At 53.8% G+C, this 16,008-nt stretch overlaps 1 protein-coding gene across 9 annotated transcripts in view; it reads right to left on the bottom strand.

The window, feature by feature from the left end:
* The window catches only part of LOC132216442 (zinc finger protein 551-like), a 72,824-nt gene that overhangs the window by 48,352 nt on the left and 8,464 nt on the right, over positions 1–16,008 (bottom strand). For 2 of the 9 annotated variants that reach the window (XR_009448756.1, XM_059665622.1), the window contains exons 1-3: positions 5,627–5,906; positions 4,359–4,522; positions 25–148 (exon numbers count right to left, since the gene is read on the bottom strand). Coding sequence is in view for 8 of the 9 variants with exons in the window: in XM_059665622.1 (XP_059521605.1) it covers positions 25–148; positions 4,359–4,424 (190 nt within the window). In the remaining variant the exon portion in view is untranslated. Of the gene's footprint in view, positions 1–24; positions 271–4,358; positions 4,523–5,626; positions 6,003–16,008 lie in introns of those variants that run through there. The other 7 variants (XM_059665633.1, XM_059665634.1, XM_059665629.1 and 4 more) reach the window with 7 other exon arrangements.

Below are 16,008 nucleotides of genomic sequence, written 5' to 3'. Positions count from 1 at the left end.
TCTGGGACAATGTGAAGCTCTTACCTACAGATGAGACGAGCGCAAACACTTCCAGCATCACATCGCAGTACAGCAGTCTCTGAGCCTCATCGAGGAGCCCCCACTCCTCCTGAGAGAAGGCAATGGCCACGTCCTCAAAGTCCATATCCTGTCGTAATGGGGACAGTTCAGTCCATGATCAACTTCTCTCCTAGGCTTTACTTTCGTCACACTTCCCACTCTCCATATGCATCTGCTCCCTCCACTCCCACATCACAGGAAATAGCAGGCCTTGAGGAGAAACCAAGATGGCGGCATAGGTAAACACCAGAAATTGCTGCCTCCCACAACCACTTCAAAAGTACAACTAAAAGACAAAACAGACATCATCCAGAACCACAGGAAGGCTGACTGAGTGGAAATTCTACAACTAGAAGAAAAGAGAAAAGCACACTGAGACTCAGAGGAGGTACAGAAGTAAAGTGCAGAGGTAAGGAGGTGCAAGTGGAAAGGACTGGCAACTGAGAACACAGTTGTTTTTTTCAATTGGGATGGAGTCTCAAGCTCTGAACTCCAGTTCTGGGCAAGTCTCTGGGGACCCAGACTCATACGGGGAGAAACTGGACTATCTGGCATCCATTGGAACTCGAGGGCGGCTTTTTCTCAGAGGTGCTTACAGTGATTACCACAGGACACTGAGACCCCAGGCCACTTAGGGAAGGGCTAAGGAGCAGCAATAGCTGCTTGCTCCGCCCTGATGATCCCAAGACCCCACCCCACCCAAGCTGTGCAAAGAGGCTTTTGCATATGAAAGGCCTGGCCCTTTGCAATCTGAAAATTACCTAATAAACTGCAGCTGGGTCAGAGAGACCCAGAACATCCAAAAGAAGGCCCAAGGCCCCACAGCAGCTTGCACTGCTTCACAGCTGGGCCTCATCTGGGCACCTCCAAACCCCAAACAAAGAAGAGGGATCTGCAGATCTCTCCATAGCTCCTGCTGGGTAGCCTCAGGCAGAGGCTAAATTAGCACCTCCTTAGAGATCCAAGACCCAGTGTACCCAGTGGTCAGAGTGGGACCATCCAGACTACAACTCCTCAGATCCATAAGGGACACACTCAGGGGCCAGACTCAGTGAGCACCAAAGCCCCACTGAAGCAAGTCTTGCCCCATAATGGTGTCTCCAGCACAGAAGTTCACCCACCGTAGACACAGCTAATTCTCACAGCCAACTGGCCTGGAGGTCAATTCCTCCCACTGATACCTACAGAAATCAAGGCTTAGCTACAACAAGACTGTGCACAAAGGGGTGCACCAAGAGTGTCCACCTCAGGTAACTGGGGAGGCTGAGCCACTGGGCCCTATAGGACACCTAGCACAGAAAGCCACTCTATCAACACAGGGAAGCATAGGAAATGCGGAGACAAAGAAACAAGTCACAAATGACAGAAATGGAGGAAAGCAAACTATTCAATATAGAGTTGAAAACCACACTATTAAGGTTTTTCAAGAATTTTCTAGAAACCGTTGATAAATTTAGTGAGACCCTCAATAAATCTAGTGAGATTATGAAAAAGGACCAACTAGAAACTAAGCATACACTGACTGAAATAAAGACTATTATACAAAGTTCTAACAGCAGACTAGAGGATCGCAAGAATCAAGTCAAAGATGTGAAATACGAAGAAGCAAAAAACACCGAACCGGAAAAGCAAACTGAAAAAAGAATCCAAAAATATGAAGATAGTGTAAGGAGCCTCTGGGACAACTTCAAGCGTACTAACATCCATGCCAGAAGAAGAAAGGGAGCAAGATATTGAAAACCTGCCGAAACCGGTTTGGCTCAGTGGATAGAGCGTCGGCCTGCGGACTGAAAGGTCCCAGGTTCGATTCCGGTCAAGGGCATGTACCTGGGTTGCGGGCATATCCCCAGTAGGAGATGTGCAGGAGGCAGCTGATCGATGTTTCTCTCTCATCGATGTTTCTAACTCTCTATCTCTCTCCCTTCCTCTCTGTAAAAAATCAATAAAATATATTTAAAAAAAAAAAGATATTGAAAACCTATTTGAGGAAATAATGACAGAAAACATCCCCCACCTGGTGAAAGAAAGAGACTTCCAAGTCCAGGAAGCACAGAGAACCCCAAACAAAAGGAATCCAAAGAGGACCACACCAAGACACATCATCATTAAAATGCCAAGAGCAAAAGACAAAGAGAGAATCTTAAAAGCAGCAAGAGAAAAACAATCAGTTACCTAAAAGGAAGAACCCATACGACTGTCAGCTGATTTCTCAACAGAAACTTTGCAGGCCAGAAGGGAGTGGCAAGAAATATTCAAAGTGATGAATACCAATAACCTACAACCAAGATTACTTTACCCAGCAAAGCTATCATTCAGAACGGAAGGTCAGATAAAGAGCTTCACAGATAAGGAAGAGCTAAAGGAGTTCATCACCACCAAACCAGTATTATATGAAATGCTGAAAGATATCCTTTGAGAAGAGGAAGAGGAAGAAAAAGGTAAAGATACAAATTATGGCCAAACCGGTTTGGCTCACTAGATAGAGCATCAGTCTGCAGACTGAAAGGTCCCAGGTTCGATTCCGGTCAAGGGCATGTACCTTGGTTGTGGGCACATCCCCAGTGGGAGGTGTACAGGAGACAGCTGGTCAATGTTTCTCTCTCATCGATGTTTCTAACTCTCTATCCCTCTCCCTTCCTCTCTGTAAGAAATCAATAAAATATATTTTAAAAAAAAGATACAAATTATGAACAACAAATACACATCTATCAACAAGTGAATCTAAAAATCAAGTGAATAAATAATCTGAAGAACAGAATAAACTGGTGAATATAATAGAATCAGGGGCATAGAAAGGGAGTGGACTGAGTATTCTCGGGGAGGGGGAGGAAAGGGGTGTGGGCGATGCGGGAAGAGACCGGACAAAAATCGCACACCTATGGATGAGGAAGTTGGGGGGGAGTTAAGGGCAGAGGGTGGGGTGGGAACCGGGTGGAGGGGAGCTATGGGGAAAAAAAAGAGGAACGACTGTAATAATCTGAACAATAAAGATTTAATTTAAAAAAAGAAAAGAAAAGAAAACAGCAGGCCTTGCAACCACCAAAGTCACTCTCTCCTTATGTTCCTACCGATATTGTGTCTTCCCACAGCAATAGAGCAGGATGCCCAGATTGGTTATACCTGACCTCAGGGCCTCAAATTTAGGGTCAACACAATGGGTGTAACCAACACAGGGCACAGATAACTGTTGGCCATAAAGAGAGAGATGTGAGTGATTTGACACTGCTCTTGTGGGGCAATATCCTTCTTGTCCAGCAAATTCTCCATCCAAGACCCTGAAAAATGGTATCACTCGTCACCCTTTTGATTCCAGTCCTAGGGTGCTGAAGTCAACACTTGGCGCTACCTGTTCCACATAATTCTTCCTATCCCACTTCTCTCCTACAGCTTCATTCCCAGAGTCACAACTTCAAAGACAATACATACAGGCCATGGAGAGGAGGGGATATTTTCTACTGAGCTTCTTTTCAACATTCTAACTCACCTCCTCTGTAATGTATTTCCCTCTTATCCTTCTCCTTTCCCCAAGTCAGTAGAGATATTCAAGGCCAGGTGACACTGATGTCTGCTATCTCATTCCTATTAATCACTGTATCAGCCCAACAACACCAGGCAGGTGTGCACCTATATGACACCTAAATCCTGGACCTGGCATATAGGGCCACAACACCCGTCTTTTCAGGAATTACCCCAAAATTCCCCACGATGTATCATCCAGTTATCACCAGAAATGGACTCAACCTTTATGATTTCTATGTCAATTTCAGGGATCTGTGGCCATGAATTCACACTCCCTCTCCAAGAGCACATCACTCCTTCACCCACACATCACTCACACTTGCACTCCCGTAGCCCCAGCTCCATAGAGATCTCCTTGGTCTTAGTCATTACTCAGCATGTGTGTTCCACAGACTGCATGGCAAGTTCAGACAGTATCAACTATTAACCTGACTCTCATTGCCCACATTCAAAGCACAGCCTTCAGTTCTGCTATCAAGGCGTCCTTCCCAACTTGTTTTTTCCTTCAAACTCGCCTATTGAGAACCACATCAGATCTCAGTTACCCAGAGCCCACCTCTACTGGTGCTGGACTTCATGTCCGTTCTCCACTCACAGCCTTCAGTACTCAAGTCCCACAGCCTATAGCCCTCTACCCCATGCACAGAGAGTCTCACAGATGTACCCTCTTGTCCATGAGCAAATCAAACAAACTGAATGCAACACCCAGGCCACACAAATGGTCACAAGAAATGCTGGTGAGGGTTTGAGAAGTAAATATGCACCAGCCACAGTCTCACCTTCTTTGAATTACTCTTCCACCTCCAATAATAATAATAAAAAAAGGTAATCCACAACTCCTCCATGGTCCATACTCTTAACTATTTTTTTAAGTAGTCATCATCTTGAACTAATCTTCAGAGTCCCAGATGGTCATGAACTGGTCTCTAAAATATCTCATACCCTAATAGGAAAAAGGAAAAGATTGTATACTCCTCATGAACATTACTTTCCCGACTATAACATTCTCCTTCTCAGTTGATGGTGCTTTCATACCATCAGGTAATAATCCAAACCTTCACATCATCTCTGATTCTTATTTCTCTCCAATCCTCAAAATCAGAAAATCCAGGTGGCCACACCTAAAACCCTGATCCATATGCAACTGCTTCCTCCACACCCACAGCCACCACTGTGCTCCAGGTACCCTCACACTCACCAGCGCTATCACAGCAGCCTCCGTCCTGGGCCTCCTACCTCCGGCCTCACACCCATCCTGTGCATCCGGCTGCAGCCACAGGGAGTCTAATGAGACCTGGGACAGCTCCCCTGCTCTACTGCTCCCGTGACCCCAATGACCCCATCACCAGCAGAACAGAAACCCACGTGGTCACAAAGCCCCTCTGCACTTGGTTCCTGTCCCACTGTTTCCAGTTCCTGTTTTCACAAAATGGACCCCTGCTCGTCCCTGAATCAGCTGAGTCTTCGCTCCCAGCCTTTGCACATTCTGGAGCCCGTGCACGGAAGGACCTGTCACCCCGAATTCCACTGGCTGCCAGGACCAGCTGCCACTCATCTGACCCTTGACCTGGGCTGAGGACTCTGGGCTGAGGGTCCCCGGGGCCGGGGCGGGAAGAGGGGCGACGGCCCCACGGGCACCACGATCCCAGAGGCCACCAGAGAGTGAGGCCCTGACAGGAGCCCCCCAGCCCCGTCCCCCCGCGGCTCTGCCCCCGCAGGAACCGGTGGGAACTCAAGGGCTGAGGGCCGGGCACCCACCCCAGGACCCAGGGGCTCCGGCTGCTCAGGGCCCTGGCCCCGCCCCGGGCGGGAGATGCCCGCCTCCCTCGGGCTCAAGGTCCCTCTTTGTTCACAACCACCCCGGCCCCGGCGCCCTGAGCAGGAAGTGAACCTCCTCCCGGACCCGCCGCTCGGCCTCTCTGTCGCCTTTAGACACAAACCAGGCCTGGGTGCCCCCTCCCGGCTCAGCCCCCCACGGCCTCCCCCGGCGGCCCCGCAGCCCGTCGCCCTCCTCCCCTCACACCCCGGGGCCCCCACGGGGACTCACTGCGCTGGACGCTGCGCCCTGGGCGGCGGGACCCGAGCGGCGCCGCCCCGAGGCTGGAGAGTCCGATGGGGTGAAGCCGAGGGGCCTCTGTCGGCGGAGAGGAGTCGGGGAGCCTCGGACGCCCCAAAATCGAAGGTGGCGGCGCCACAGGCTCAGACACACCCTGCCCCGCGGGGCGCTGCCTCCCCGTCCCCTCCTCCTCCTACCGATGGGCGCGCAGAAGCCCGGGAGCCGGCGAACAGTTTGAAAAAGTCAAAATGTCCACCGGGAAGAAGACTCCGGAAGTCCCGCCCTAACCGCATGCTCTTGCACAAAAACGCCCTGCGCGGGCGCATTGCTTTCTGGGTAATGTAGTTTTCTCAACCGCCCAGCAGAGGGCTGGCTTTCCAGCCCAGGAACTTGGGGAACAAGGTGATGGGGCGCTGCCAGGGGCGCTGGGGGAGGAGACGGGAGCAGAGGCCGGGTTCACGGGGACACACTGACAGGCCCGCCCCCCCACCCCAGGGGAGGGAGGGGGAGGAGAATTCCTGATCTGGGCTCTCTAGGGGAGACTCCACAAAATAAAATGAATGTGTTGTTACCTGAAAGGAACGGACCACATTTCTGTAACTGGGCGGATGGGAACAAGATACTTTTTAGAAATGTGGATCGGCAATAATAGAAATAAGTGGTTCATTTTCATTTATAATCACACAACAGGCCTGGTGCATGGGATTCGTGCACTGGTGGGGCATGGCCTGCGGGGAATGGCCCACTGTGAGAGTGCTGCTCATCCGCCTCAGCCAAGTGGTGCTCCCACTGTGGGAGCACTCTGACCAGTAGGGGGCAGCTCCTGCGCTGAGCTTCTTCCCCGTGGTGGTCAGTGAGTGTCAGAGCAACTGGTCAACCAGTTGTTCTGGTTGTTCAACCATTTGGTCGATGGGGCTTTTATTATATACGATAGGAACTGGGTGTTGAACAAAAGCTCGCCCCAACAGCCATTTATTTCCAGGGGCCACATCATTGCAGCGACTGTGGAACCGAGAGGCCCAGACTCAGCTCTCACACCCGGTACAGGCTCTCAGCCCCACCCCTTCCTTGTTAAGGAATCGGGCTCAGCCAAGTCCCACCCCTGTCAGCAGGTGCACTCCTCCCTCCAGGGGGGCCTGTAGCGTCAGTCACTCTGGCACCACGTGTACAACACATGGGGGCAGCTTTAGGTTTATGTTGTGTTTTTCTCATTTTCTGCGACTGGGTTGGTGCTGCTGCCAATCCAGTGACCTGCTGATGGCAAAGACTCGCTTGCTTAGCTCAGCGGCTTGAGTGGGCACCACTTAAAGCCGTCCAGACAGACAGGGCCTGCCTGGCCAGTGCTGATGCCCAGCTTGTGGGCTCCATCCCCAGGGGTGGCCTGTGGGAGGCAGCCAATCCATGATTCTCTCTCATTGATGTTTCTATCTCTCCCTCTCCCTTCCTCCCTGAGATCAATATACACTGCGTGGCCAGATTATTATGACCACCCCATCAGTACATCATTGACACTTCCAAAAATACTGAATATTGAAAACTTCCTAAGCAAATACTCTCAAGGTTTTATAATTATTTGCATAACTAATTCACTTAAGTGTACTGATGGGGTGGTCATAATAATCTGGCCACTCAGTGTGAGGTGAGCTGTGACTTGGGAGTCCCACGGCCTTTCTAAGGCATGTTAAACCTGCTCAGGGGCCAGAGAGCTGCCTGGGAGCCTGTCACTTGCTTTATAGCCCTGTGCTGTGCCTCACTTTGCTCAGACTCCACTCAGAGTCCTCGGGTGTCTTCATCACCTAGGTCACTGGGTCAGCATGTCTCTTAGTGGCTGTAGGTCTCCCAGCTGGGCCCTGTGTTGGAGTCACTTCTGTGCAGCAGTGCTCTAGGAAGTGAGCAGGTGCATGGGGGCCCTTAATCCTGGGGGAATGAGGTTAGATGCATGGGGATGGGACCTGCCTAGAGGGTGCCCTGGGGGACATCCTCCCCCTTCCCATCTCCCTGCACTAGGACCCTGGACACCTCCCAGAATTGCCTTGAGGAGCTGCTGGGGGACAACATGGACCTTGAGGCTTCCCAGGTCCAGAAGATGAACCAGCCCGCCCACCTGAGCTGAGAGCTGGAGCAGCTGTCAGATGGTAGGCAGCAGCCCCTGGCGCCAGGGAGCCAGCCTGGCTGTGGCTTCTCCCTCACCCAGGGAGCTGAGCCCTGGGCTCTGAATCTCCTGGGTCAGCCCATCCTCAGCCAAGTCAATAGGGTGTTATGCAGGGGCCGTTTGGGCTGTTCCATTGCCATTCTCCCCACAGAGAATGTGAAGGGTCAGGCAGCCTGGATGTCAGGACATGAACCACAAATTAAGTGTTGTCAGATTTCTCAGCGCCTGTGTGGACAGACCCAGGAGCTTCCAGATGACAGCGCGCGGACCCCAGAGGCTGCCTCAGATCTGTCCGTGGGGGACTGAAAGCTCTGCATGGCAGGAGCCTTCCCCAGTGCTCACTGACCCCCATTATAACAGCAGCCTGGGCTAATTCCCTCCCTTCATGTCATAATCGGGCAGATGAGTGTGGTCTGCTGTCTCCCGGGCAGGAGTTGCTGCTTCTCAGGCCTCTCCCTCTCATGTGTGGACCCCTCCTAACACCCAGATGAGGTGGGAAGTTGGCCAGGGAAAGGTGGGTGGGGTGGCAGGCGGTGCAGCAGGGAGCCTGGGCCCCCAGCAAACAGGAAGCAGGTCCTGTGCTCAGCACCAGCACCCGTGCACCTGAGAGCGCAGGGAAGGGGCGCTTAGAGCTCAGCAGGCCAGGAGGGCCTTGGGCTGGGTGGGGAGGGGCGGCTTTTCCAATTCTCATCCACATCCCTCAGCGTCATGGAGAGGCTGCTGAGAGCAGGTGGCTGTTCCTTCTCTTCAAGGGGTCCCATCAGCTCCAAACCTAAGGTCAGTTCATTGAACTGGGAATCTGGGTGAGAAGGTAGTTCTGTGATTGGGTGTCCTGGCTCTCCTGGGGCCAGGGGTGGGCAAAACGGGAATCCCTGCTCTGGGAGTCCAGGGTCATGGGGAGCACACTGCCCCCTGGTGGAGCACACGAGTGGTGTTGGTGGCAGGGACCCTCTCAGACCAAATGCTTGTCAGAGACCAGGGTGGCTGCTGGGGTTGGAGAGGCCCCTGATGGGGACACTGTGTGTAGTGTGTGAGCCCCTGCAGGCCAGTGCCCGGGACTTGTCGTGTTCCCACGCCTGCTGCTTAGCTGGCAGCCCAGGAAGAAAGTGTGGAAGAACTTTTGCATGGATGGTGGTGGGTTCCTGAGTTAGAAAGGCTCGACATCCAGTCCTGGCTCCTCCACCTGCTGGCCGGAGGTCTCTTTTAAACCTCTGTTTTCTTATCTGCAAAATGGGGCAATGGAGCTGCCTCACAGGAATGCTATGCGCCTCTCCTGAGAGGAGACAGTGAAGCTCTAAGCAGGCCTGGCCCACAGGGCACCAGCATTGGATGGGTGTCCTGGTGCACTGGTCTATTAAAGACATTCATTGCTCTGGCTCTGGCGGTGCTGGTGAGCGTAGCACCCAGGAGAGAATCACTGTAGTTTTCCCCATAAAGGGCTGTGTCATCATGTGAGCCTGTGGGGCGCTGGCCTTGAGAGCACAGAGGCTGGTCATCAGCTCCCTGGTGCCCTGGGGGGTCCCTCACCCTTACTTCCCAGGAGTGTAGCCCCATGGTGTGAGCCAGGAGGTAGGGGGGTGAGGGCAGGTCACTGGGAATGTATCAGATGCCACAGAACTGTACGCTGCAAAATGCTTAAAACGGTGAATTGTGTTGTATATATTTCATCCGAAATTTCTCCAAATAGATGTATTTATTGACCAGAGAGGAAGAGGGACAGAGAGAGAAGCACCAGTGATGAGAATCATTGCTCGCCTGACTCCTGCACACCTCCTACTAGGGATGCAACCTGCAACCCAGGCCTGTGCCCTGACCTGGAATTGCACTGTGAGCTCCTGATTCATAGGTCAACACCCAACCACTAAGCCTCGCACATCAGGGTCAGCCCAATTTTTAAAAGTGGTATTTTTTTTTAAATATGTTTTATTGATTTTTTACAGAGAGGAAGGGAGAGGGATAGAGAGTTAGAAACATCCAAGAGAGAGAAACATCAACCAGCTGCCTCCTGCACACCCCCCACTGGGGATGTGCCCGCAACCAAGGTACATGCCCTTGGCCGGAATCGAACCTGGGACCCTTCAGTCCACAGGCCGACGCTCTATCCACTGAGCCAAACCAGTTAGGGCAAAAGTGTTTGTTTTTAAAGCGAAGGCTGCACAGATACTCTTTGAATGAGCACAGGTTGTGACTTTGTGGAGTTTTAGGCGGTTAGTGTCCTTTGTAGCCTTGTCAGGACACATCCTTTGCCATGTTTTCGTGTGTTGAGAGCATGTGTGTTGGTGTGCGGTGAGCGTTGAGCTGCAGTTGGGGCCACGATGGTGCATTTGCTCCCCTGCTGAGCTCCCTGCTTCTCCGGGTCTTCAGTCTGTTCCGGCTTCAGGGTCTGTGCCGCACCCTTGCTGGGTGTGATGTGGGGCCATGAGAGCCAGCATCCCCTCCAGGTCCTTCCTGCCCCGGGAATGGGGGTGGGGGGATGGGAAGCAGGTGGGGTGCAGCCCTAGCAGCAGTGCAGTGTGAGGAGGCTCCCCGGGCTGAGGATGTGGCCCTGGAGGGACAGGTGAGGGAGCGCCTGGCCCCTCACCCGTTCCTTTACGTACAGTCACGCCCCTGCTGGGGCAGGAAGGGGCCGGGAACTCCTGTTCTTCTCGGGTCTGTGCTCCCCTTTCTGTTCTGCATTCCCGCTGCTTCCAACCAAGGACGGAAACCTGCCCTTTTGTGTGTTTTCCTTAGGTTTTCATCTTGTTTGGACTTCAAGCCATTTACCTCTCCTGTCTCATTCTTTCTTCCGTGCCATCGTGAAATCGCACAACGAACTCTCCGCCCGAAGGACCTGGCCCGGGGCTGGCAGTACTGGGCCCACGCGCCTAGACTCTCTCCCACCCGCAGACATGCTGGTCAATGCCCGAGCCTGCCAGCCCCCCCCCCCGGAGCTGAGCCCCCACTCTGAGGGCTGGCACAGACACACATCACTCTGCCATCTCTGTGGGTCTCTGAAATCCTTGAATAGCCAGTCAGGTTAGAATTAGTAAGAAGCGGTTCCACTGTCTTGAAGTTTTGCATTGGCACCTCCACGGAAACCTTTCTTCTTAAGCTCTGGGGGCTCCCCTAACGCACCCAGCTGAGCCAGCAGAGGGGCCACAACGGCCTGAGGAACCCTCAGGTGCTGACAGCAACAGCACCCTGGGAAAAAGGGAGGGCACCCAGCTGCCCAGCCTCAGCCCCTCAGACCTAGGGCTCGGGGGGAGGGCCGTCTCAAGGCCGGGGGCAGACAGGGGAAGCGGACCTTCTGGAATCTGGGCTCAGAGTCCACTTTGCTCTTCACCCTCCATCCGAATCCTGGCGATGGTGGAAGAAAACAAGATCCCCTAGGACACAGTCCAGGAGCTCGGGGCGCCTCCCTGGCCCTGCAGGAGAGCAGCGTCAAGTGCACGGAGCTGCAGGAGGAGAACTGGCAGCTCTGGAAGGAGGTAACGCTGGGTGGTGTCCCGAACACATGGGTGAACCGGGGGCCAGGTGACCCGTGGGGTGACAGGTGTGGGGTTTGCTTTAAAGCCAAGTTCACTGTGTGACCTGACTGTGGGCTGGGTCGTTGGCTCCGCAGGCGGAAGAGTTGGGGATGCAACTCCAGAAGGAAAAGGCCAGCAGCCAGCACTTGGAGACCCTCAATGAAGAGCTGGAGGGAGACCTTGAGCAATGGTTCAACATCATACACACCCTGAGGGCGCACAGGGCCGCGCAGGTAGGCCCTCCAGAGCGCATGCCCCCCTCGCGTCCTGCCTGCCAGAGGGAGCGTCCAGGGCCACAGCCGTGTCCTGGTCATTGATCAGTGATTCCTGGGTGACCAGTTCGCTCGCTTAACTGCAGCTCAGACCAGCCATTCTCAGCCAGGGCAGGGAGATGGGGCAGGTATGGCCTCCCAGGGACACTGGCTATCTTGTTGATTGACAGGACTGGGGGGAGGAGAAGAGCCAGGCGTTTAGGCTGAGGTGAGTGCTGGCCACAGGCGGGTGACTGGCGGCCTCCCAGGGCTCCTGTTCCCCCTTCCTGTGGCCCCTGGTATTTGCCTTGTCCCTCTGCTTCATAGGAACTGGAAGGAACCCTGGGGACACATGGGGGGGGGGGTTGGAGGAGACCCCAGCCCATCCCAGCCTCCCTCAGCTCTGCAGAGAAGCCACTCACAGAGGCTGTGCAGGCTCCTGCGAGCCTGTGTCTGTGCCTGGCGGGTGGGGTTCCCACCTCAGGCAGCAGGACCAGCTCCAACAGGAGGCGGCTCTGCAGGAGCTGAGGAGGCTCCTGAGCACCAAGCAGGGGCCCTGCAGCAGGAGCCGGAGGCCAAGGCCCTGGCCGCACAGGAGAACGAGAGGCTGCGGCAGGAGGCACACAGGTAACCGCCTCCGCCCCCGCAGGGCAGCTGATGAGCGGGAGAGTTTACCTTGTTAAATCCTCAGAACCTGCTGCATGTGTTGCAGTGCAGGCGCCTCTCAGCTCAGACTGGCTGCGTGTTCAGTGCTCAGTGGCCACACGTGGCAGCGGCTGCCTGATTGGAAAGTGCACTTGGCCATCCCCGTGTCGTGGGCCGTGTTGGCCCGTCCGACGGGTGTGATCACACGAAATGGCATCTCTGTGACGTGGTCTTTTCTTCTTTTGGGAGCAGATCCCAGCCGTGGAGTCACAGGGGCGTGTGGTGTGGGAGACGTTGCTGATCTGGGTGTTAGTGCTCACGTGCATGAGGCAGACTTGGAGGAAGAGAAACGTCACTTCAGGAGCCAGGTCAAGATGTGGGCCGAGCAGAACCGGAGCCTTCTAGGAGACAGAGCGGAGAACCAGGCTCAGTGCATGTAAGGGGCGGGGCTCACCCACGCCTGTCCACAAGGGCTCCTGGCGTCCAGCTCCACGCCCAGGCCTCCAGTCTGGTCCTAGAGCCCCCTGGGGCTCAGCTGTTCCAAGGGAAAGGGATAGTACACCATCTTCCCAGCACCTCCTTCTGTTTCCTGGAATGGGTCTAGCTTTCTGTACGAAGGGGTGTTTGGCTTTTGTTGGCTTTTCAAAGAAACTGCCCTTTGCCAGACAATTCTCCATCAGCTTTTAGAATTAAGTTCAATTTAAAAATATGACAGGGGCACCAAGGGAAGGAATGCAGCTCCCAGGCTGAGCACTTTCTGTGCCTGGTTTCCCCTTGATGGGCTGGAGGAGGGTTGTGGGTGCACCGTGGTTGTCCTCCCTCTGCCGACAGGACACGGACCTGGCTGTGGTGTAGGCCCTGTGAGGCCCGCAGAGCCAGTGACCCGATGGCCAGGATCCAGGAGGCATGAAGGGCTGTGAGCAGAGCTGTGTGCACACCACATAGGTGCGCAGAGCTCCTTGGAGGCGGAGAAGGCAGCAGGTGGTGGGAGTTGGAATTCTGCTGCTGACCTGGATGGGGACAAGGCTGTCCAGTGGAGCAGGAGGTGGGGGAGCGTGGTGTGGTCTGTGTGCAGGGAAGTGCAGACGGTGTGACAGAAGGGAAGGCTGGGGCAGGCGGCGCTCAGATGTGGAAGGCATCTGTGCCCCACTAATGATTGGGATTCACTGGGAGTGAGTGTTTAAGAGATGCTGGCCAGCAAGTCTGAGGGAGCTGCCAGAGATGAGGCAGGAGGAAGAGGCTGGGTGCTGGACACCTTGTGGTTTGGACGTCAAGTAATCCGAGATGCATCTGGTGGGTCCAGGGTGGTCTTCCCCCCTCGGTGCTGTGCTGCTGGAGTGTCCTAGCTTGTGGTCAGGAATGGCTGGCCATGAGGGACAGAGACATGGTCACAGTGACCACAGGGGCACGGATCCAGCCCCCAAGGTCATGGTGCTGCTTCACTGTTCTCCGACGTTGTGTACAAAGGGCACACCACCTACCAAGGATGGTTTACATGGAAAACCACACTATCGTTTTAGAGTATAAATGACTGTGGCCTGAAATGGGCTCTCTATAATGCAGCTGGTAAAAATGACCAAGAGGGCAGGCAGGTGCTAACTAGAAGAGCAGGGCCTGGAACCCAGGAGGATGATCTGATGATGGTTCTGCATTAGACAGTGTCTGCAGGAGGCCAGGGAGTTGGCAGGCTTCCTGAGTCTGCTCTGAGCGGACTCTTCTGCAGCCTGGGGAAGGTTGCAGGGCCTGCCCTCCGTGAGTTTGTGTGCCTAGGGGAGGAGGGTCGGTCAGAGTCAGACAGGAAAGCGCTTTAGCATAAGGCCCAGCAGCAGGGCTGTGGGAAGAGGAGAACACAGACTAGAAGAACAGATGCCGAGCCACAGATGCTGGGAGCAGAGCAAGGTCAGTGGTCAGGGGCCCAGCGGTCTGTGAGCCATCACTGTTCACGGGCTGCTCACGTCATGGTGACTCTCAGAAGAGCCCTCGAATTAGGAGGGACCTCATCAGCTTCATGGCCGAAGGAGCCTGAGCAGCTGCCCCAATCCAGCAGAATCATTTTCAAGCAAGAAAACCAGGGTCTGACCTGTCAAGGCCCAGGCATTTCTGAGCCGAGGTTCAGATGGTTCAAGGTTTGCTCTCCTGAGATGATGTACAGCCTGACCCTCGATGCTTCAGCAGATGTTGACATTTGGGGTTCCAAGACCCACGTCACGTGCTTCCATCCCCATATTCCCAGCTCCATGTTCATGACGGTCATGAGCACCGTGATGTCTGAGTCCCAGAAATGCCACTGGCCTTTCTCAGCCTGGTCCCAGCCTGGGCCAGTGAGTCAATTTACGTGTTTTATTTTAAAACCAAGACCTTTTTCTTTCGCCTGATTATAGCGACAAGTCCAATGCCTTACATACAATAAAGGAAGAAGAGGAGTTCACAATTACAGATCCACAGAAGTCCCAGGATCCTGTTCCCAAGGAGTGAGTTGAATCAAGCAGCAGTAACTTAAACACAGAACAGGAAGCTTGCATCTTCACGAGTGGGGAGAGCTGTAGCATCTAGAGCAGTGAGCAGTTTGTGGGGCCTGCATCTTCTACGCGATGGCAGGTCCCTCCCAGCACTGAGCCAATTCAGAGTTTCTTTCCGTCCTGCCCTCAGGGGTCTCCTGTGCGGGATGGTGAATGCCAGCTGGCCATGAGCCTGTTTAGGGGGACAGAGAGTCTGTGGTTTAGAGCCACTAAAGCAGGAGTATCAGGTTTTGTCTCAAGTTTTCAGGACCTAGAAAACCATGTGTGTTTGGGAAGGAAGCTTGAGCCAGACACCTGGACCAGCACGCATAGTCTTCAGTCAGAGGGATCTCTTGGTCTTCCCAACATTCTTCTGGAGTCACTGGATCCCAGGGTGGTTCACAAACACATTCCCTTCCCCAGAGATCAGCAGCCGCGTTGGTGCGCCGTCTCGGTCCCCGAGACTTCCGGCCTCTGTCCTGCAGGGCTTTCCCTAGGATGGCGCCTGTGCCCCCAGGTGCTGGGCCATCAGACTGTCCTGTCCCAGTCCATCCTTGAGGTCAAATCACCGTGAGTCCTGCAAGGCCTCTCTGCTGAAATCACAGAAGCACAGAATTTTCTCTCCTCCATCTGTCCCTTCTGTTGACAGGGACATTGAGGCATTGATGAGGAAAGGAAGCAAGTTGAGTAAGCACAGTGCTGCTTCGCACCAGAGCCAGAAATAGAACCCAGATGAGGTCCTTCTTGTGACATTGGAAAGCCTCCATTTCCGGTTAGCTGCAGTGCAACTTTTACATTCACTGTTTTCATTTACTTATTTGTACTTTCTTTAAAGTTCACACGAGGATATTTTTTGTGACATATAGAATTCTCCTCACGTGCTAAGTAAAGCACTGGCACAAGGTGCCACTACATTCATTAAATGGAGTCAGGGCATAAATGACTCACTGAGTCCTGATTCTGGTTTTCCCTGTGCAATGTTTCCATCACTCCTGAGCTAGAGAGGACTCACATTTTCCAAGTACATTTAGGAAATCTGGTTTCATTTGTTGTCGTGTGGGTTTTTTTCCTTCCTCTCTTGGGTTATCCGGGAATAACAATTTAGCAATCGGGTGCAAAGAGAGTCACTTTTGGAGAAGGAAAAGCAAGGAGAAGTCTCCTGTAGGCTGCCCAGCTCTGTCTAAATGTCTAAGATTCTGGTCTTTTCATCCCCCACTGGGACCGCCCCCGGGGCCGCAGTTCTGCGCAGCGCCTCGCCTTGGCCAGAGCCTAGCAGCCGACTTAAAACTGGTGCGGACCAGGGGAATCTGTTTTAATTAAA

The sequence above is a fragment of the Myotis daubentonii genome, chromosome 15 (assembly GCF_963259705.1).
Source record: "Myotis daubentonii chromosome 15, mMyoDau2.1, whole genome shotgun sequence".
Classification (NCBI taxonomy): Eukaryota; Metazoa; Chordata; class Mammalia; order Chiroptera; family Vespertilionidae; genus Myotis; species Myotis daubentonii.
Note: the sequence above shows the minus strand (reverse complement) of the source record. Positions and strands in the feature narration are given on the sequence as shown.